This window comes from Paroedura picta, chromosome 9 (genome assembly GCF_049243985.1).
Source record: "Paroedura picta isolate Pp20150507F chromosome 9, Ppicta_v3.0, whole genome shotgun sequence".
Lineage (NCBI taxonomy): Eukaryota > Metazoa > Chordata > Lepidosauria > Squamata > Gekkonidae > Paroedura > Paroedura picta.
Genome location: NC_135377.1, coordinates 33,177,314 through 33,198,775, shown reverse-complemented (window position 1 = coordinate 33,198,775; position 21,462 = coordinate 33,177,314). Strand labels below are relative to the sequence as shown.

At 41.1% G+C, this 21,462-nt stretch overlaps 1 protein-coding gene across 3 annotated transcripts in view; it reads right to left on the bottom strand.

Annotated features, from left to right (window-relative positions):
- PDE7A (phosphodiesterase 7A) overlaps positions 1-19,920 on the bottom strand; it is a 58,398-nt gene extending 38,478 nt beyond the window's left edge. The window contains exons 1-2 of one of the 3 annotated variants that reach the window (XR_013234125.1): positions 18,894-19,920; positions 603-663 (exon numbers count right to left, since the gene is read on the bottom strand). Coding sequence is in view for 2 of the 3 variants with exons in the window: in XM_077352297.1 (XP_077208412.1) it covers positions 603-663; positions 18,894-19,031 (199 nt within the window). In the remaining variant the exon portion in view is untranslated. The remainder of the gene's footprint in view (positions 1-602; positions 664-18,893) is intronic. The other 2 variants (XM_077352297.1, XM_077352298.1) reach the window with 2 other exon arrangements.
- Positions 19,921-21,462: the final 1,542 nt, after the last annotated feature.

Below are 21,462 nucleotides of genomic sequence, written 5' to 3'. Positions count from 1 at the left end.
TTTTCTGTTGTAGCCATACTAACCTCAAGACAGCTGGCACTTGGCACTATTTAGTTTACAGCTTAAGCTGAAACTTTCCTGTGAAAATATTTGCTCATATGAGTCACTCAAATTCAGTTTAGACGAAACAAAGTCTTAATCTCATATGTTCAGACTTTGTGCTGTAACCACTGTGCATTTGAAGAGACAGGAAACACACAGCAATCAAGGCTAACTTTAAAAGCATGAAGCAGTTGAGTTTTGCCGTTTTTATTTGTGCTTCATATTTAAAGTGTATATAATATTTAATAGTAGCATCTGTATCCATCTCCTGTTAAGTATCAGTTATTGGGGAGCCTGTAATCTCGTGCTTTGTGACCATCTCATTCTGATCTTATTCAGTGCCTTAACTGTAAAGAACTTGTTTACAACCACCAAAATACACAGAATCAAACCAACAATGAACAACAAAACAATTATTGAAAGCAGTGGAAGAGAGAAGAATAAAAGAAGTGGAAAGGTGCTAAAATGCAGTATCTGCAAATACAGTTGCACATCAACCATTCTGACAGCAAGCAGCCACGCACACAGAAAAGGATGTTGCAGCCAGTGACCACACTTACCTAGCATACGAATGTACAATGCAGTTTGATCAGAACTGTCATAGGAAATTGCCCCACGTCTCTGGAAGAAAAAGAAAAAAAGAAAAATTTATCCCAGTTTATGAAGACAAGTCTTAATCGCTAATTCAACCCGAAGGCCACTGCTTCCATTTCAATACTTTGTTCTAACATATGCCTTTCCTGAAGGTTAACCAGATTTTACAAAAAACATTTAAACTTCATATTCGCATAAGAATGTCTCTAGAAGTAAAGAAATTATGCCAGTTAAACAGTAAGTGATTTTGTAAGACATGGTACACTTATTCATTTCTATTCTTCAAATCCATTAATACAAGACAAGCAACTCAGATCTAGGGCAGCTATTACACAGCCTCCCCCCTATAACCAGAATTAAAGAAGTGGGCTTCAAGATTACACATTGCCAGCCTACTTATTTAATTATTTATAATTTAATTTATATACCGCCATTGAACAGCTTGAGGCGGCTAACAAATTTATATATAAAACCCACCATTAAAGCCCTTACAGATAAAACATTTATTTATTTTTATTTATTATATTTATCTACTGCCCGAAAGCTCAGGGCAGTTCACATACAACATATACAATACAGGTAACTTAGTTTAACAATAATAAAATAGCAACAAGCAACATAGAACAGCTGAAAAGTATGGAGAACACTAAATGCATACTGATAGCCCAGTGGGTTGAGCAGAATTGTAGTGGGTGCCACAGGAGCGGGGTTCAGGGGGAGGGCCCATGGGAAGTGGTGGTTCAGGTCAACCTCAATCAAATGCCTAGTGGAGGAGCTCCCTTTTGCAGGCCCTGTGGAAGAAGTTCTTTCCAGACCCTGATCTCCCCTCGGAGCTTGTTCCATTAGAGGTGGGGGACAGGATGGAGAAAGTTCTGGCCCTGGTTGAGGTCAAGCAAGCTCCCCTGGGACCAGGGATCACCAGAAAGTTGGATGTGCTAGAGCGTAAGGCTCTTTGGGGGGGGGGGGGTGTAACATCAATATCCCAAGTCTCTGGTGGCTAGATCCTCACATTCCCGTAGCTCACACAGATGTATAGCATCTCACGGGAGATTGAAGGGAGCCACATTGATCTTATTCACTCACAGATGGGGAAGCCCAGATCTTAATAGCCCCAGCCTTAACCAAAGGCCTGATGGAAGAGCTCCGTCTTGCAGGTCCTGCAGAACTTTAAAAGATCCATCCCTCTAGCCTTAAATGCTGTGTTAGCATTGACGCTACCATATTTATTACTAAGCAGGGTGCATGCCCAAGCAGTTAATAGCTTGTAAACAATAACCATGGTTAATGTAATGATGATGTAGCCTGTCACGACAATTAACCATGCTTACTGTAGAAAGGGTAAGGAAACACAAAGCAGTTATTCCATCTTTTTATCAAAGAGATGTAATCTTACCAGAGCGGGATATGTAATCCCTCACCATATATAAATATGTTCCAAAATCAAAGCATTCATATATTTTCAAGAACCTAATTTTATCTTAAATATACCCAAAGAAACTAGGTACTTATGATCCAGGCTAGCCTGATCTTCTCAGGGTCAGCCTTGATTAGCATTTGAATGGAAAACCACCGAGGAATTTCAGGCTCACTGTACAGACTAAGGCAATAACAAATCATCTCTGTTAGTTTCTTGCCTTCAAATCCCTTTATGTTTTCGCCATAAATTGGCTGCAACTTTATGGCACTTTACACACACACCCCAAAACATACACACACCCCAAATACATACATACAATCATCATCATCATCATCATAAGACAGAAGCTGGGCTTATTGAAAATTCCAGGAAGCGGTGCTCCTACAGATGAACGCTTAATGATGATCTGGACAAAAACCATTAAGACTTTCTCAGATCTTGCAAACCAAGTAACTGCAAAGTAAGCTATCTATAGATAATGTTTTCTTTCAAGGTAATATTCTGCCGAGCCCTAGTATATTCTGCTTAACGAGAAACTATATATAATGCCGGATCTAAATTCTAAGGATTGTACCACACTGATACATTCTGAAAGCTGTTGATTCTCAAACTTCAGGTCTGGCCCCCAAAGTAAGTCATGACATTAGCAGAGAGGAAGTGGGTGAGGTGGAAGGAAAAGGCTATAGGAGTCATGGTAGCAAATTGTACAATGCACAAAATGGCCATGAAATAAATGTGATGATATTTATTAATGCTAAGCATAAAGCAATGAAACTATAAACTTGTCCAATGTTAAACTGATATGAGATTCTTGTGTTTTAGATTTGGGGAGAAAAAAACTAGCATGGAATTACTTTTCAAGCAGTCCTAAAAGTTCAGGAAGTTTAAAAGTGGTCCTACTTCAAAAAGGTTGAGAACCGACTACTAAGAGCTATATCACATCATATATAACATTCATTGCATATATTTGTGCAGGATGTATTTCAATCCAAAAGAGTATTGTACCAAGAGTTGCCAGAGAAATGAAATGCCAACATTAAAATATCGAGGTACAAAGTTATACTACTTTCTAGCAATACCAGTCATCTTTTCCTTCATTATTGTATTTTCCTTTTCTCATCACTATGATCTGACAGTTGGGGGAGAGGCAAAGAGAGAAGGAAGAGGTATTGTTCTAGTACTTTACTACATCTTGTTGGCTTTGGGAATGGGACTACCATTATTAGCTGCTGAAGACAATGCTGTGTAGCACAGCAGCAAAAGCAGTTTCCATTTTTATAAATTGGTCTCAAAGAGAGGTAGAACTCTACATGGACTTCTTCCTTTAAAAAAATGAAATACTGACCTGGACTAACAGTTTAGAGAAGCTAGTACAATTGCAATAGAAACTAGCTGTAATTAAAACTGAGATTTTATCTAATCCCTCTTTTAAACCACCATATTCTAGATAATCTAACCCATTATGAACTTCACATAAATGGATTAGTTCTTATTCTACATTGTTCTACCTGTAATACATCCTTATAAACAGACTTCAGCACATCCACAACATCTAGATTGTATCTACTCCCTATTAATATTACTAAATTCTATTCTTAGTTTCCTCCAAACTCAGTTCATCTGGATTCAGCTCTATTATTTTCTTCAGTTTCTGTTATTACATAATCCTATAGGCCTTTAAGCCCCAATTATGGAGAAGGCTTTCATTAGGCTGGTGGTTTTTAACCTTTAAATCCATCACCCATCATCAAGGACAACACCATAATCACCCAGTGCCCTCAAAGCAGCAAAATTTTTAAAAGGACCTAAAAGCAGCATTTACCAGCGACTCTCAGCTGACTTATGGAGACCCTGTTGGGTTTTCAAAGCAAGAGACATTCAGATGTGGTTTCCAATGCCTGGTTGTGCAAAACAACCCTGGCATTCCTTTGGTCTCCCCATCCAAAAACTGACCAGGGCTGAGGCTGCTAGGTTCTGAGATCTGACAAGACCTGGGCTATCCAGGTCAGGGCAAGTCAACCTTACATACTCACATGCATGATATATGTAGATATAAGGGGAAAAATACAGCCTCTCAAAAAATTACATTTTCTAACTGAGTTCAATCTGGTAGTTTTGGCAAAATCTGATTTTACCTTGTCTTTGTTTCTATTATCATGTCCCTCCTGCTATTTTCTCTCTAGAAGTTCCTCACACATTAATATTTTGTTAAATTTTGTCCCATTTGGAGGAAGTATTCTTATTTGGTTCCACTAAGAATCAATACATTAGACTTTGCTTTGTAATTCTATAGAACAAGCATTTTCAAATTGCATAGACAGTTTCCTTTTAATTTACCTCACAATTGTGAATTGTGATGGAAATCTCAAGGATTTTATCCCAGTACCTTTAAGGCTGCTGCAGGTAAACAAATTCAGATGAAGTTTTGTTACTACAACTATTACTATTGACAGTTTCTCAGTATGCTCCCACCAACCTATGGTATATCAGGTGAACTTGGACCCAAAGCTGTAAGTGGGGAAATTAGTAGTAACTGCGGGAGCTACTGAGCATGCTGTACCTTTCCAAAACATTACCCACCTTATCTCTTTTACAGAAATCAAGACCTTCTACTAGTAGACTAGCAATCTTGAAAGCACGAGGTACTCAGAATCACCATGCACAGGAAACAGTTAAAGAAAAAATGTATTATATATCAGTGAATACACATACAACAAATAAGTTATATATTGAAACAGATCTCTAACTAAGCACACTTGCTAGTTATATTTTACCTGCTTTAGAGTGATTCAAACTTACTTAAATTAGGCTTCAAAACTCAGAAATAGATCCTGGTGTTGTTACTGAAATGTAAACTAGTTCACCCTGTAGCCCCCAGACCAGATTATAGAGAGCCTGTGAAATGCAGTGGTTAGTGTATCAGACTAAGATCTGGGAGACCCAGCTTCTTATCCTCACTCTGCAGTGGAAACATAGTGACTCTGGGTCAGCCAAATACTCTATAGCCTATCTCACAGGGTTGTCATACCATAAGGATAAAATAAAGGAGAGGAAGATTATGTGAGCTACTTTGGATTCGCCGGGGAAAAAGGTGGCATACAAATGAAATAAATAAAGATGGAAGGGATGTGTCTCTGGATGATTTCATACACACTGAATAATGCACTTGCAGACCTCTTCAGTAATTGTTTGCAAGTGGATTTTTCAATTTCACACAATAAAATAATTGCAAAGTAGTTTAAAAGCTCTATAACACATGGTTTCCTAATTCAAAAAGAAAATATTTCATAGGCTTTTCAGTGCTACCCCAAATGGCTCCATTTTTCCAGCTTAGACATTTTTATGTAATACTTTTGAATTTGAAAAGCTTTGCTTTCAGAAGCATGTTACTAATTCAAAAAGATAAATGATTTTATCGGGGTTTCTTTTCAGTGCTCCTTAATTTATTCCATTAGAAAAAATTAAAGGGACTTGTGGGGGTGGGGGGAGGATTTCCTGATTTCTTCCGAAGCCCTCACATCTTTACTTGAAAGACAGCTACATTTTCAACACACAAGATATATATGCATTGCCACACTGTATTATTGGTAATAGTAATATGGACAGCATTTCAAAAACAATCACTTTTATCATTATATTGAGATTTAGAAGAAGAAGAAGAAGAAGAGTTGGTTCTTATATGCCGCTTTTCCCTACCCAAAGGAGGCTCAAAGCGGCTTACAGTCGCCTTCCCATTCCTCTCCCCACAACAGACACCCTGTGAGGTGGGTGAGGCTGAGAGAGCGCTGATATCACTGCTCGGTCAGAACAGTTTTATCAGTGCCGTGGCGTTTAATCATATTCTCAACTCCTTCACCAATATCAATAGAACCAGGAAGGCATAGATAGAGGTTTAGAGGCAGACTAGGACTTGAAACCCAAGTTTAAATCTCCACTCGGCCATGAAAGTCACTGAGCAATCCTGGCCTAGTTTACTTCAGAAGATTGTTGTAAGGATAAAATGGAAAACGCAAGAACTATGTGTGCCACCCTAAAAATGTAATAGATCAAATGTACTCTGGACAGAGCTTGATATTACAGGAGATGTACAACTGCTGCCAAACACAACAGCCCTGATATTCATCGAGATACAAATTTTTGAGTAAAGCAAGGGGCTGTAAGAAAGCTCACAACAAAAAACAAACAGCCACCACTTTTCAAGGTGAAGTTTCTTTCAGGAAACTTTGATATTTTTATGTCACTGGGAGGCTCCTCGTTAGTTCTAATACTGGTAATTTTATAGCACTTATTGTATTATTTCATTATCCTATGGACTCTCTCAAGCAGGACTATGAGGAGGCAGTGATATTCATTTCCTAAATGAAGACTAAGTAATCCACAGGAATATATTGATAGACAGTTTGCAATAAGTGTCCCACTTTGGAGAATAGTAAAATCACACTGAGAATAAAGATGAAAGTGCTTGCAATTGGACAACAGGGCTGGAGGAGGAAGATTATCAGCAGGTAAAATCACTGGGTTTTCAAAACAAGAAACATTCAGAAGCAGTTTACCATTGCCTGTCTCTGCATAGGAACTATGGTTTTCCTCAAAGTCTCACATCCAGATATCAACCAGGGCCAAAGTAGTGAAAATTGGCCCTTAGCTTCCAAGATCTGACAAGATCATGCCAGCCTGGGCTAATCAGGTCAGGGCACTATCTCAAAGGAAATCCTTTTTGCCCTACTGCAATGTGAAAAGCACAAATGCTCTAGTCCCCAGTGTTTAACTACAAATTTCAGCACAGCATCACACTGCTTTGGAAAGATAACCATATACCCACCTTTGTAACCAACATAAAATGTTGCCAGTCATTTAAGTTTGGAACAGGTTACAGAAATATATCCCTAACCCAAACAACTAATTTCTCAGTTTTCCTACTAAAGGTTCTATAATTTTAAGAATTTTGTTTTTGAAAGATTCATGGCTACAACTTCTACTCACATGCTTGGAGAGTATCACCATTTTTTTCAGTCTGACTATATTTTTATAAATTTTTAAAATATACTATTTTCAAACTATTTTTGCATTCCTTTTTTAGAAGTTTACAAACTTATTTTTTTCACAGATAGTCAGTGGAAACCATATGGTTGGTGAAGATATTTTTGAATTTGTAACTTTATATTACACACAAGAAAACCTAACAATGCTCATCTTATATACTCTTATTTGAAAAAAAGGGCTTAGCCCAATAGTTCAATGAGGTAATGATACTGCCTTTACACTCTTAATCATCTTCTCCTCAAACACATTTTGTACATTATCCGTATGAATGGATAAGACATGTATTACACAAATGTATGCAGTTGTTTTATTTATATATTTATGAAATGTAAAATAATTAATTTGTTTACTACAAGCAAAACTGAATATATCCAATACTTGAAAGAAACAGCAAGTTACTGCACTTATGTCATATTTACATACATTTATGTTAATCTCTAAAACAAGCCCTGAAAACAGAACACACACATTGTGAAAACAGAACACAAACATTTTGCGATCCCTTTATTTGTCAATTTGGAGCATAAATCCTGGGGGGAAACATATCCTCCCCAACACATTTCTCTAGGGTTTCCCCCTCCCCTTTCCCAACCCTCTACACCTCTGCTTGAAATGTCTGTACCCACCTGAAAACTAGTCAGTGGTGCTGAACTTTACAAGGGCCAGATCTGACATAAATGTCAGTTTCTTGGGCCAGGTCATCTGTATCATAAAATGCAACGCCAGGGGTGGGAAATATAAACTTTATAAAAGACACAGGCAATAATGATATTATTTTTACTCAAAATACAAACATGCTTAAATCATTAACACTCTTACAGTATTTTCCTTAAAGTAACTCCCTGATGCCTACCTTCCTATATCCACTGGCTATTATTCATTAGCAATGGGGTAGTTTGCAGGGATATAATGCACAGCTGCAGTCATCTGGCAATAAAGGTAATGATCACTTACTTGTGAGCCGTATAAGAGCCCTAGATGGGCCGGTGACAGCACGAGGGTTATAATTTTGGCACCCCTGGGCTACATATATCTTTTGAGGGGACTGCAGACAGAGGCAGGGAGACAAATGTAACAAAAGTCATTTCCAGTTGTACAGTGGAAGCTTTGGATCCATGCCATTATTTAAAGAGTAATAATTTTAATTAGTATTAAAGAATTTTAGGTAAGAATATCATGTTAATGCTATTCTAATGGCTTATAATTTTACAAGTTGCATGCTGTTTTATGCATTAACAGGAAATTATCCTCTAAGTTGCTTTCTGAACAAATGCAAGAGAAAACTCTAAAAGTTGAATGCAAACCCTGCTTTAAAAATTAATGATTTAAATAGTTTGGGGGAGGAAGTTCCTGCCAAGCACAGATTTCAATCCCATTAAGAAGTTAGTTTATTAAAAAGCAAATATCTAATGAGACACATAATGTACTATAGCAATTGTAATATCTCCCAGAAGACTAGTGTCCTAATGAAGATACTACATATATGTTACTACCTCAGGAAAAACAATCATCATCTAAAAATGAAAATTGCTTTCAACATGTACAAGTAACTGGGATTACCACTGGATCTCCACTCCATGTTCTAAGGTTGACCAACCAACAATTAATACTCAACTCAGTTAAGTTTAACAACCAGGCTTAGGGCTTTATCACTAGGTCCCAGGAAGAGGTAGACAACTTGTTCACTTCCTCAGACTGCAGTAATGGAAAATGATCCAAAACAGAGGCTAGATAGCCATCTGACAGAGAGGCTGATTCTGTGAAGGCAAAGGGGTGGCAGGTTACAGTAGATGAGCGATAGGGATGTGAGTGTCCTGCATAGTGCAGGGGGTTGGACTAGCGCAGGGGGTTGGACTAGATGACCCATGAGGTCCCTTCCAACTCTATTATTCTATAACTAGCAAGAAAGCCCATTGCCACCAGGAATGCAATGGGCGCTAGGACCCAGGGGACACCAGGAGGTGCTTTTTTTTTCTGCTGCGTGGAGCTGTGAAAGGCTCCTACAGGGTTTTTTTTTTTCTGCTGCTTGGAGCTGGGAAAGGCTCCTACAGGGTTTTGTTTTCTGCTGCTTGGATCTGCGAAAGGCTCCTACAGGGTTTTTTTTTCTGCTGCTTGGAGCTGTGAAAGGCTCCTGCAGGGTTTTTTTTTCTGCTAGCTCTCGTGGGCGTGCCGGCTTGGAGCTCCTACAGGGGTTTTTTTTCCTGCTGCTTGGAGCTGGGAAAGGCTCCTTCAGGGTTTTGTTTTCTGCTGCTTGGATCTGCGAAAGGCTCCTGCAGGGTTTTTTTTTTCTGCTAGCTCTCGTGGGCGTGCCGGCTTGGAGCTCCTACAGGGGTTTTTTTTCCTGCTGCTTGGAGCTGGGAAAGGCTCCTTCAGGGTTTTGTTTTCTGCTGCTTGGATCTGCGAAAGGCTCCTACAGGGTTTTTTTTTCTGCTGCGTGGAGCTGCGAAAGGCTCCTACAGGGTTTTTTTTTTTCTGCTGCCTCTCGTGGGCGTGCCGGCTTGGAGCTCCTACAGGGGTTTTTTTTTCTGCTGCTTGGAGCTGCGAAAGGCTCCTACAGGGTTAATTTTTTTCTGCTGCCTCTCGTCGGCGCGGCGGCTTGGAGCTCCTACAGGGGTTTTTTTTTCTGCTGCCTCTCGTCGCGCTAGCGGCGAAAGGCTCCTCCGGGGGTGTTTCTTTTTTTTCTGCAGCTTCTCGGCGGCTGGAGTCTTGTGTTGTGTTTGCGGCGGGGGCTTCCTTGGGGCCGGCCTGACGCGGTGAGAGACGCTTGGCGCCTCTCACCACGTCAGGCCGGGAGCAACTGCGAGCCGCGCTGAGCGCTGCTTGCAGTTACTGGGGCTGGGAATCGGAGGGACCATTCGGCAGGCGCTTCGCGCCTGCCGTTTGGTCCCTCCGGTTGTCTGTCATGAGGAAGGGTCCAATCCGGACCCTTCCTCATCCCGGACACATCCCGCCCCAGAACCCCTTACTGTTTTATTTAGTCCGTGGCGCCCGCGGCGCCACGGGCGGTGTACAGATTCTATTATTCTAACTCTCTTTTGGCACAGTATGACATACCCGATGGACAATTAGAATCTTCCGGGGACCGCCACTCATTAATATATCTTTAGCCAGGATGCCATAAAAGAACAATTATAAATCAAACAAACTTTTTCCCTTGATATAGGAGAATTATCAGATTTTGATTGTTCGTCATACTTAACATACATTAGTAACCCTTAGCTTAGAAAGGCTTTTACAGGCCTATGTTTTCAGATTATGCCGACAGCCTACTTGGAAAGTAGATATGCACAGGTACCAATTGAAACAAGGACCCGCATTTGTGGAGAACCAGCTGAAGAAGATGTAATTCATTATGTACTTCACTGCCCTCTTTATTTAGAGCCAGGATTCAAATTTCTGGGAAAGCGTCATGCTAAATACAAAGGGTACAGAGAGCCAGAGGTATTATGCTTGCTATTGTCAGATTTAGACTCTTGTATAACTCATAGTATAGCTTTTTTTGCCTTAGCTGCAATGAAAATATAGCGATTTTATATTGAAACTGTATAGTTCACTTAGTTGAGATGATCAATTGCTTGTTTGTATGTTTGCAATGGCCTTTGGCTATACGCAATAAATATGACTGACTGATATTTTAGTATGGATGGCCTCTGGCTATATACAATAAATTTGACTATTTTAGTATTGATTCTCACTAGGTCAATTTTCAGAAGCCATCTTTCATTTGGTCTGATTTTTAGTGATAGAATTTCTGCTTAGAAATTCTGAGAACACTCCCTTGGAATTTTATTAATTATAACTATATACCCACCTTTCTCCTGAGCATCTTAGGATACAAGGGGTATAAACATGGTAAAATAATAAATGTGTATATGATCCTATGATGGTTCCCAAATTCTGTTATTTCTTGGCTGAATAGCGCCTTTTTCTGTTTTATTTATCTGTCTGTACTTCCCCATCCCACCCGCAGTTGTTTAAACGTATACAGAAATTTTCTTACTCAGTCTAAAATGGCAAACAATTTAAAAACTCATTGTTGGTATATGGCACACAATAGACTAATATTAATTTACACAACACATAAATGGTTTTGTTTCACTTTTATGCAGAAATCGTCAAGACAGACAGTCAAGTTAGTTTCAAGTTTAAAAAGTCCATCCAGCCAAAGGTCCTGTCTTAGCTAGATTTAACTTCAGCTGACTCTACTTGGGCAGCCTGTCAAAGCCTCCATGCATCTGGCCAAAGATTATCGGGGGTATGGATAGATAGCTGTCCATCATCAGATACAACTGGGTAGCACTGGAATATTGATGACACCCTAGCACGAAAATCTGAATTAGTTGGGAAAGGGGATGCATGTAGACAGTAAATAACATCAGAGAATAGTTCCCTGTGGAACTTGTGCATTAGGGTAGCGATCCCCAACCTGTGGGCCGCGGACCACATGTGGTCCTTCGACTAATTGGAGGTGGCCCCGAAGGACACCTTCTTCCCCCCCCCCCGGCCCTTTACTTCATCCCCCCCAGCCCTTTACAACACACTTCATTGTTGTGGCATGTCTGTATGTTATTTTGAATGGATGTTTAAACATTACCATAGCAATCAGAGAGCGCTAGGGCAGTGGTTGAGAGTAGAGGAGTAAACTACCCCCCCACCTGGCCTCAGTAAAACGCGTTGAGTGGTCCCCAGTGATAAAAAGGTTGGGGACCACTGCATTAGGGCATGCCCCTGGGAGGTTCTATAAGCATCACCCCCTGTTCCTGACCTTGGAGGAAAGATTTAAGCCATTGAGAGATCACTTAGCTGTCACTTCTAAATAAGAATGAGTTTATTTGTCAAAAATTATTAAAGTCCATGAAGGGAGGGAGGAATATACATACAGCTTCCAAGGTTCCTTTCTTCACACTTTCCTAGGAGCTACTTCTCTCAGGGAAGGGCTACCAGTTTCACTTCCCTGTTTCAAGATTCTCTTCGATCTTTCACTCTTAACTGCTACTTTTAACTGCACCTCCCTGAAGGTAAACAGTATAATTCCATTTGAATCCCATGTCAATCAAGACTAGTACAATACATCAGCAGTCTGCTGTCCATTACAGTTACATATAAAATGTATTAAAAGTCACTCTTTATACTTTATGCCCAACGTTCTCCAAAAGCTCTCTAGAAAACTGCCATAATACTGTAAAAAGGACAGAAGCACCCTGTCCTCTAGAGAGCTGGTCCACCGATATGAAGCAGACACTGAAAAAACTTTAGCCTGGAAAACTATGTGCTGACAATCAGCTCTGCTGGGAAGAACAAAGATGTCACTTGAGAACATACAGTAAGAGTTGATCCTTCAAGTATTTGGGCTTGAGGCCACTCGGCCTCAATTGGATCCAGAAACTTAAGCAGCAATCTCTAAAGAGACCTTAGAATGACATGCTCCCAGTAGCCCACCCATGATAACAATCAGGCTACTGCACTTTGCATCAGCAGAGGTTTCCAACTGCTTTCAAAGGCAGCCCCATGTATAGTATATTAAGTAACCTGGCTTCCAGGTTTCTAAAACATGGATTAGTGAGGCCAGATAAGAGGTCTGCAAGCAAGTAGCCAGCTTCCTAAACTGGATCTATGTGGGAGGGGAAAAAGGGATTTTCTTTGTCATGGTCAACTGTTTCTTCAACAGGAGACCGGGATCCAGAGAATCCCATGTTTTTTCAGTAAAAGCTGTATAACACTGAGGACATAGGAAGAACAATCCTATTACAAGTGTTCCTTGCAGAGAGCATCACCTCCATCTTATCTGGATATACCTTCTGTCTGTTGTCCCTCAGCCTCTCGAGTCCTACAGTACATTCAGACACTGGGACAGGATATAAGCAGTTGCAGCTGGTGACTTATTAAGAGGAATATATAGCTGTTATTAGCATGTTGATGACAACTCACTCCAGAATTTTGGATGACCTCCTTAAGGGGGTCTTACTAAATAGCATAATAAACAGCATTCCGCAGGGCCTGTAAAACAGAGCTCTTGCCCCCCCCCCCCCGGGTTTGAGTAGTACACCTTTAGACCTCCTTCTCCACCCCTCTAGTAGCAGGGATTGGGAGTGGGTTTTCCAGCATGTTGAGGATTTTTAATGTCTTTTAATGGGTGTTTTAATGGGGATTTTATAAGATGTTGTAACCCACCGTGAGCCGGCTAGGGAGTGGCGGGGAATAAATCGCAAAAACAATAATAATAATTATACAGGTCCTTGTGGCAATCCATATGTCAGCTCCCAAGTGAATGATTTCTTTAAAATCAGACTGATTCCAAAAGTAAAGACCAGAGTCATCTCAACAATGAGGCAACTGTCTCTGCATTCTAAACATTAACCTCCCGCAAAGAATTCCTCCCTCCTTTATTCCCCATCCAGCCTCACTCTCTAGGAAGTAAAAGGTTCTAGTCTCCTGACTCCAGAAAATTCCTAACAAATGAACTTATTATATGATTTGTTGATTATATGACATTTATTATTTTCTTACTGATTATTCCCTTTTAATACGTCAACTGCCATCTTTCCCATTCACGGACATAGAAAGCTACTAGAAAAGTCTGAGCTGTAGAGTTCTGACAACCTAGGAAAGCTACTTTTGCTTAACTTCTGAGCATCACATTGCAAATTAAACATCTTCCTAATCTATAGAATTTCTCTATGACTAGGCTACTTCACACTCAACGGTTCTGATCCTATGTACAAGATTCTTTTTTATTTAAAATCAAGCATACATATTCAAAAAGCAGATACATTAACAATAATTAAAATCTAAGAATGTTTTTAATTATAAATCATACACAACAATCCTCTCAACAAAATGCACACATTAAAAAAAACTTTTCCAATATTAATGATCTCCTATGTACAAATTTCATGTGCACTAGACAGAAAACAATAAAAAAGAACTGTTCTTGCAAAGAAGTTCTGGTAAAAGAGGTAGAACGTTCCATGGTACTCTCAGATACATAAAACTCATTTCAAGTCAATGTTTTCTAATCTACGGCCAGAGAAGATTAAGAGATCAAAAGATCCTAAAAGTGCATGTACTCCTTTCACTACCAGCCTAATTTCTCTCAAGTCAATTCCACCCTCTCTCTTTGCATCATTAATCATGTTGCAGCATTACATCTGCATCACTGCCACTGATAAGCTCACTAAGCTTTGGCTGAAAGCCAGTCAGGGAAGTCTTTACACTACCTTGGTTAATACTGGAAAGTGAATATGGAATATACAATGAAGCGAAGCAGAGAGCGTCTATGAGACAGAGACATTTCCAGATCTTAACCATGGTCTATGGAGTCTGATATAAGCTGCCCTCACTGACACTGCTCCACATCAAGAGCAGCAGATCTAACCCATTACCAATCGATTTATATTTTTGTACTTAATGAAGAACAATAGAATTTGAGAACTGCAGCTTTAGTTGAACCTTAACTTATCTAATGTTTCACGTGCACAGACTCAATACTTGAAGCCAGTTCAGAAGTGGCTGCAAATGACCACTCTATTTTTTCCAAGTAGCTTGATCTCTCAAATATGCTCCTCCAAAAATTAGCAGTAAGACAATCCTATAGAGTGAACTATTATCTCATAAAGGCTAATTTGCTCTTATTTTTTGTCCTTAGCAATATACTTACCTATAAGTCTTCTGCAATTTATCAGTAGAACAGGAAGCAGTAGCAGTCTGACAAATTATTGGCTTGACTCAGGTACAACTCCTCAGTATGAAATTGTAAGCATAGTAACACATGAATCTGCCTTACACTGTGTCAGAATAGACTCTATCAAGTTCAGTATTGTCTACTGGCAACAGCTTTCCGTGATGTCAGGTAAAGATTTTTCATATTACCTACTATCTGATCATTTTTTAACTGGAGATACCAGGGACTGAACCTGGGCCCTTCTGAATGCAGAGCAGAGGATCTAGCGCTAAGATATGGCCCTCTTTCTTACAACACAATACAAGCTCATTCTTGTGGAGGATCTGTTAACAACGTTTATATACTATATACTGAGGACACTCAAAGCAGCACAGTGGTGCTGGTATTCACAAGGTGGTCTCAAACCCCCTGCTTCGACTCCATGGTTTGAGACTCCATGTGTTGCAGCAATACTATCCCAGTCCTAGGAACACAAACCTAATTCACACACAAAGTGTGGAAGGGGGATTCTGCAAACAAAACAAAAACAGTGGAACAGAAGCAGCCTACAGTGCAAACTCTGCAAATACGAATGTAACTTTAAGTCTCTCTTAATGTTTGACAGTAAATTATTGATCCTTTATATTCAGAACCAAGGAACATAGAAGGAAAGAAACCCAAAGACAATTTAACCTCTCCAAGAAAGAATCAGATAAATACAGGCCATACCAGTGTAATTAATCTTATCACCAGCTTAGATTCAAAGAAAGCCATATCCCCTGTGTGTTTGGATACTGTTATCAGATTGAAAACTTGGAAACACAGAGTAAATTGCACCAAAAGAGTATGTGTGTGAGTTATGTGAAACATGAAAACTAATAAATAACTGTGGGATAAGCTCTCTCATTTCATCAGATATTTACAATTTGTCTGCCAATCTCACCTCTAATAAGGAACAACAATGACCTACACAAGGATGACTACAAAACATTTAATCCAAACTGTCTAAAGACAATTTTATTTTAGATCCACCTGGATCCACCTGTCTTTGAAATGCATTGAAAATGATAAAGATGTCCAAAAAAATCTACTGAAAAATGTGTCGTTTTTTCAACAGCATGGAACCAAAGATGTTGTTTCCTTGCATGGTAATACAATTAGAAAAGACAAAATTAACTCAAAAATCTAAGCACCTCCAGTCCAAATTTAGCAACTTTCCCCAAATTATTTTGCTTTTAAAAAATTGTTATTTCATATTGTTATACTGGAGATTAAAGTATGTATATTACAGGTATAATAAAATGTTGATGGTTCTTTGTGCTGTAGACCTCCAGATATTTTTTGACAAAAGATAAGTTATCTGTAAGGCAGATTTGCTGCACTCTGTTAACAAAAGACATAGGCCCAGAAACCAACTTGGATCTCTGCATGATCGCAGTGAACTGTCACCTAAAGTGATATCTGTATTCATTCATTCAAGTAAAACTAGAAATCTTAGACCAGCCTTTCTCAACTTTTTACCACTGAGAAATCCCTGAAACATTCTTCAGGCTTCAAGAAACCCCCAGAAATGGCACAATTGTGCAGAATATGGTTGTATATGGCTGTATACATGCCGACCTGGGGCCCTTCTCCCTCCCATCCATTCCAAGCACATCGTTGGCCATTTTGGAGGGGGTGGTAGTCATATAATCTGATAGATGTTTAACAATTTTTAAAAATATATTTAAAAACTCCCACCTATTTGGGAAACCCTTCCAAGGCTGTCAAGAAACCCTAGGGTTTCACAAAATCCTAGTTGAAAAAGCCTGTTTTAGACAATCATTATCAACTGCATCATATTAAGATTACCAAAAGTAATAACCAGAGACATGGTTCACACACACACACACCCTCTATACGCTACAACAGTCCAACCCTAGTGAATAAATGAACTTTTGAATACAACTGTTGGCACTACAATGGTTAAAAAAACCATACTTAAATATGTATATGAAATACAGATATGTATGTATCTTAGGCTCAATACTCACAGCCGTACATCAATATGTATGAAAATCCACTGTGGTTATCAAATGGTATTAAGTATTATGACCTTATTTTATTTAATGCAATCACTAATCTCGCCAAGGAAATCTATGAACATATCACTGGCTGGGTCAGTAAATGCAGGTATAATTCATGCATTCAAACACATCTGCCACCTAGCTGCATTAAATTACTCTATTAAAATAAATATTTGGAGGTGATTTTACAATCTAATGGAACCAGCCTTCTCAACATATCTTCTTAATCATGGCTAATTTTATTTCCTTATGGCTAGTTCTATCAGAGTCCTTACATGTTGTGGCTGGTATATTTCAGGTCCAACAGTCCCAACATCCTTTTAAAATAATCAAACAACATAGAGAACATTAGAGGGGAGTAGCACAGAGAAGCTCAGATAGCATATTTCTTCTTTCCCCCACTTGCCACTTCCAGATAATAAACTGTTTCCTCTGCAGGGTTTAATATGTGCACTTAGCTGCATTTCACATCCTGCTGGTATTTTTTTTTTAAGGAAGAAACAATCTGCATCAGTGAAAGGGTTAATCATCCTATGCCAGGGGTAATCAACCTGCGGTCCTCCAGATGTCCATGGACTACAATTCCCATGAGCCCCTGCCAGCATTTGTAGTCCATGGACATCTGGAGGACCACAGATTGACTACCCCTGCCCTATGTTGTTTTACTCCTAAAAAAAACTTCATTAGTCTTCTTTCATTTTTTTAAATGGGGGGAAGGATTCTGTTGTAGATATATGCTCATCATATACAATTACACATTTTAAGTTTTTACTGTCCATTCCAAACAGCATAACCTATTCTGACAGCTCTCATACATTCTGCCAACACTTCCACGTTCTTCTTCACAGTTACTATTTCATAATCAACATATGTTGCAGCAAGTTCTTATGTGCCATTATCAAATACCAGAAGAACAAAACAAAATAAAACCCTGGCTGATTATCTCTTCATCTACCAAAAGAACCAATCACATATGACTAAACACCAGGGATAATCCTCAGCACTTCAGGATACCAAAAACTGTAGCTCACCCAATTTAAGAAATTCATCAAAAAATAAAGTGCATTGTCTTATATTTTCATTTTGGGTAAATGCCTTAAAATACAGAGATTTATTACCATTTGCAGGGAAATCTCAGCAGACTGAATCAGGGCAACAACAGATGGGAAACGCAATCCTCAAAACATTTGAAGAAAAGAGAGCCAAAAACAGCAACACAATCTATTTTCCCATATTATCCTGCCTACCTACATTTATTATGGTTAAATTTGGTTACTGTTATAATTAATGCCGGGATCCTTTTAATACATTATGAATTAGACATTCCAACAAAGTAAGAAACAAACTTGACTGCAAATCTTCAGCAGTTTGTCAAAGTTCCAGCAGTTACAAATGGTTTTAGAGCAGGAAAACAATTTCCCACGAAACATTTGAAAATAATGGGTACAACTGAAATAATGGCTGGTTTAATCTTGCCACAGAAGCATGCTAACTGATCTTGGTACAGTTACGAACTCTTAAACTAGCCTACCTTACAAGGTTATTGTGAACAACGTAAGCCATTTTGGGTCCCAATGGAAAGGTGTGATGTAAATGAAGTAAATAAATACTACTCTTGTTAAGTAAGGCACTTTAAAGACTAGAATTTGTCCCAGTAAATAATTAAGACAATACAAGTGCAGGTGTATTCCTTGCTCTGGCTACTCTCATCCCTGGTTCTCAGCAGCAATCTTGAACAGATGAGCATTTTGACAGCCATCAGATGACTCAGTGCTCTAGTCTCCCTTGAACTGACATAACGTCGAGGACAGCAGGCCACCTAAAAGAATAAGTGGCATTTTAATGAATATTAAGCATCAAGTCACCCCGCAGACAAAAGTGTTAAGGAATCCAGAAGAGCCCTGCAGAGAGCCAAGAGTCGCCGCAGAGGCAAGCCGATCTGTGGAGCTCCTGCAAGGCTTTTGATCCCATCTCATTTGCGAGTTTCCCTCGGCGCTTCTTTCTCTTCCCTGCCTCCCCCTCCCCGCATTTCTGCATGATGGAAACCTGAGCAAATGGGGGGGGGGCTCACCTGAGAAAGCTGCCTGGGGTTGGGGCAACCGAAGAGCGCGGAACTGGAGCTGAAGCTGATGGCCCCTCTGCGGCTGAGGACATGCTGCGGGACCGGTCTGTCCAGGGGCAGCACAGGCAGTTGGTAACATACTTCCATTGAAACGGAGGCAGCACCGCCGCCACCTCGCCTCCTGGGGTGCCCACAAAAGCCAGGCCGAGGCCCGGCACGCCGCCCTCACCTGTCCCGGAGCGGGAAATGGGGCGGGATGGGCAGCGGGCGAGCTTCTTCCCTTCGCCGCCGCCGCCGCCGACCCACCCCACTGCACCGCACGGGCTCCACCGCAGGCACGGCAAGGCGGGGGGCGACGCAAGTCTCGAGGGGGGAGGAGGAGGAGGAGGAGGACGAAGCGGCGCGTCTCCCCAGTCAGCTCCGCAGCCGGTACGGCCGCATGCCGCCGCTCATTGGCGTCGGTGACCGGGCCCAGGGGGCGGCTGCGAGCTGCGGCGTCGGGCTGGTCCGGGAGAGCCCCACCGACAGGCGCGCACACACACGCCCCGCCGCTCTCGCTCGGCTGCGGCAGCCCCGCTATTGTCCGGCACGAGGCGCGGCCCCGCGCGCGAGGGGAGGGGCCAAGCAGTGCCTGTGGTGGAGGCGCCGGAAGCGAGGCGAGCGAGGGGGGGGGGGAGAGAGGGAGCGGCGCGCGCGGGGGCCTGGCTCGGCCCCTCCCAGCAGCACAGCCCCCAACCGAGCAAGGCTCGCCCCAACAGGAGGCACGAGCCGGGGCTAGCCTGCGCGCGGCGGGAACGGCGACGAGCCCTACGTCGTGACGTCAGAGCCGCCTTGGCTCTTTCCCCTCAGCGAAGGGGAAGTGAGAGGAAGGCGGTTTGGAGGCATCTTCGCGCGAAGTTCTTCCTTTAAGCCTCGGGGACTCCGCGCTTGAGGGCCTTTTGTTGCATTCCTTTTTGACTGAAGGCTTTTCCCCTCCCTCCGGCAGCTGGCCAGAGCGGCACGAATTCTCGGGCGCGCCTTCAGCCCTGACCCGGGATGGAGGGCTGGGCTCGTTGCCCATTCGCGGCTCTTTCCGCCTTTTAGAACTCGCCTGGGGAACCTTTTCTGTGGAAAGAGGCCTTCCCCCTCCCCTCCCCTCCCCTCCCCGGCGTGCTCGCCTGGCGCCCGTTTTACTATCCCTTCGGCGCCAGGTGGAAGCTGCCCTGTGCTTTGGCCGGCGGGGTGTAATTACTGCCCATCATGGTGTTTATCTTTGATGGAAGCTGGCGCTGCCCTTCGGTTGATTTTAGTGTGCCGTGTTTTACTCCGTACTTTAACTTCGTGTCTTAACCAGCCCATGGGGTGGAAGGTTGATTTATGTGGGTTTGAGGTGGTTCCTTTTTTTCCCTTTTTTTAAAATAAATACGATTCTCTGAGGAAGCCAGTACAAGTACCATAACACCCCGTGTTATTAAGGATAACAGTTGACGACTAGGAGAAGAGGGCTGTAAGTTGGAGTTGTACTTCGCTCATGCCTGTTCTTCCTCTTTAAAAAAATTTAATTCAGTTTTTTTAGGGGAAAAGATAAAGATAAAACGTGATATACAAGGTAGAAAAGATAAAATGAACAAATGAGAAAGGGGGAAATGACAAAGGTACAGAAGGGAAAGATCCCATTTCGATAGGACAAATTGGGAGGTTTGTTTCTTTTATACAGCAGAGATATAGACTGAAGTCTGCGCAAACCTTGAGAGAAGTTTTAGAATGTTTTAAAAGGGTTGGAGGAGATGTCAATGGAGTCTCCAGAAGTATATGAGAGTCACAACAGCTGGAGCTGGAAAAAACTTGGTGTTTGATTATGGAGTACAAATTTTTAACATGGAACATAAATTGAGCCAATGTTTCTCAGAAAAGAAAAATGTTTCATTATTTGAAAAAGTTAAAAGAAATTATTTGGCTATAAGAGACCCATATTAGAAAAAAAGGGTATAAACTATTGGGCCTTTAAAATTTGGGTAAAGAATTTATTTCAGTAAATAGTAAAAAGAGCAGTGGAGTTCTGCTGTATATTAACCCCCAATTAAAAATTCTTCTCCCTCTTAAGATTGCAGCAAATTGTGTTAGTAGTAAGTAACATGAAAGCCATGTGTCTGAATATACTACACAATAACCATATACTATAGGGAGCGGGGGACACAAAAGAAAGTTGCAGCAGCATGGTGCAGTCTTATACTACAGGGTCAATCATGTGAATGGCAGAGCCAATGGTGTAGTTCCCTTCCTGACAGTTTCCGCACTGGGAACTTCACTGCCCCAGTTTCCAAGTGGGAGCACAAATCTGGGGTGGACAAGATTCACTGGGCTAAATGCTCCCCCGTGTGAGAACAGGAAAAGGTGGGACAACCTGTTCAACCTCTAGCTCCAGCCTGCAGCCCCGCACAATGCCTCCGGTGCAGAAACACTCTGTGACTCATTGTCTCCCCTCCTGGTAGAATACTAATTCTGTGGGAAAGACCACAGTAATGTCATGCTATTAGCCCCACCAATGTCGCGCTATTCATAGTGCACCACTGTGTCATGTCATTCCAGCATGCTGAAA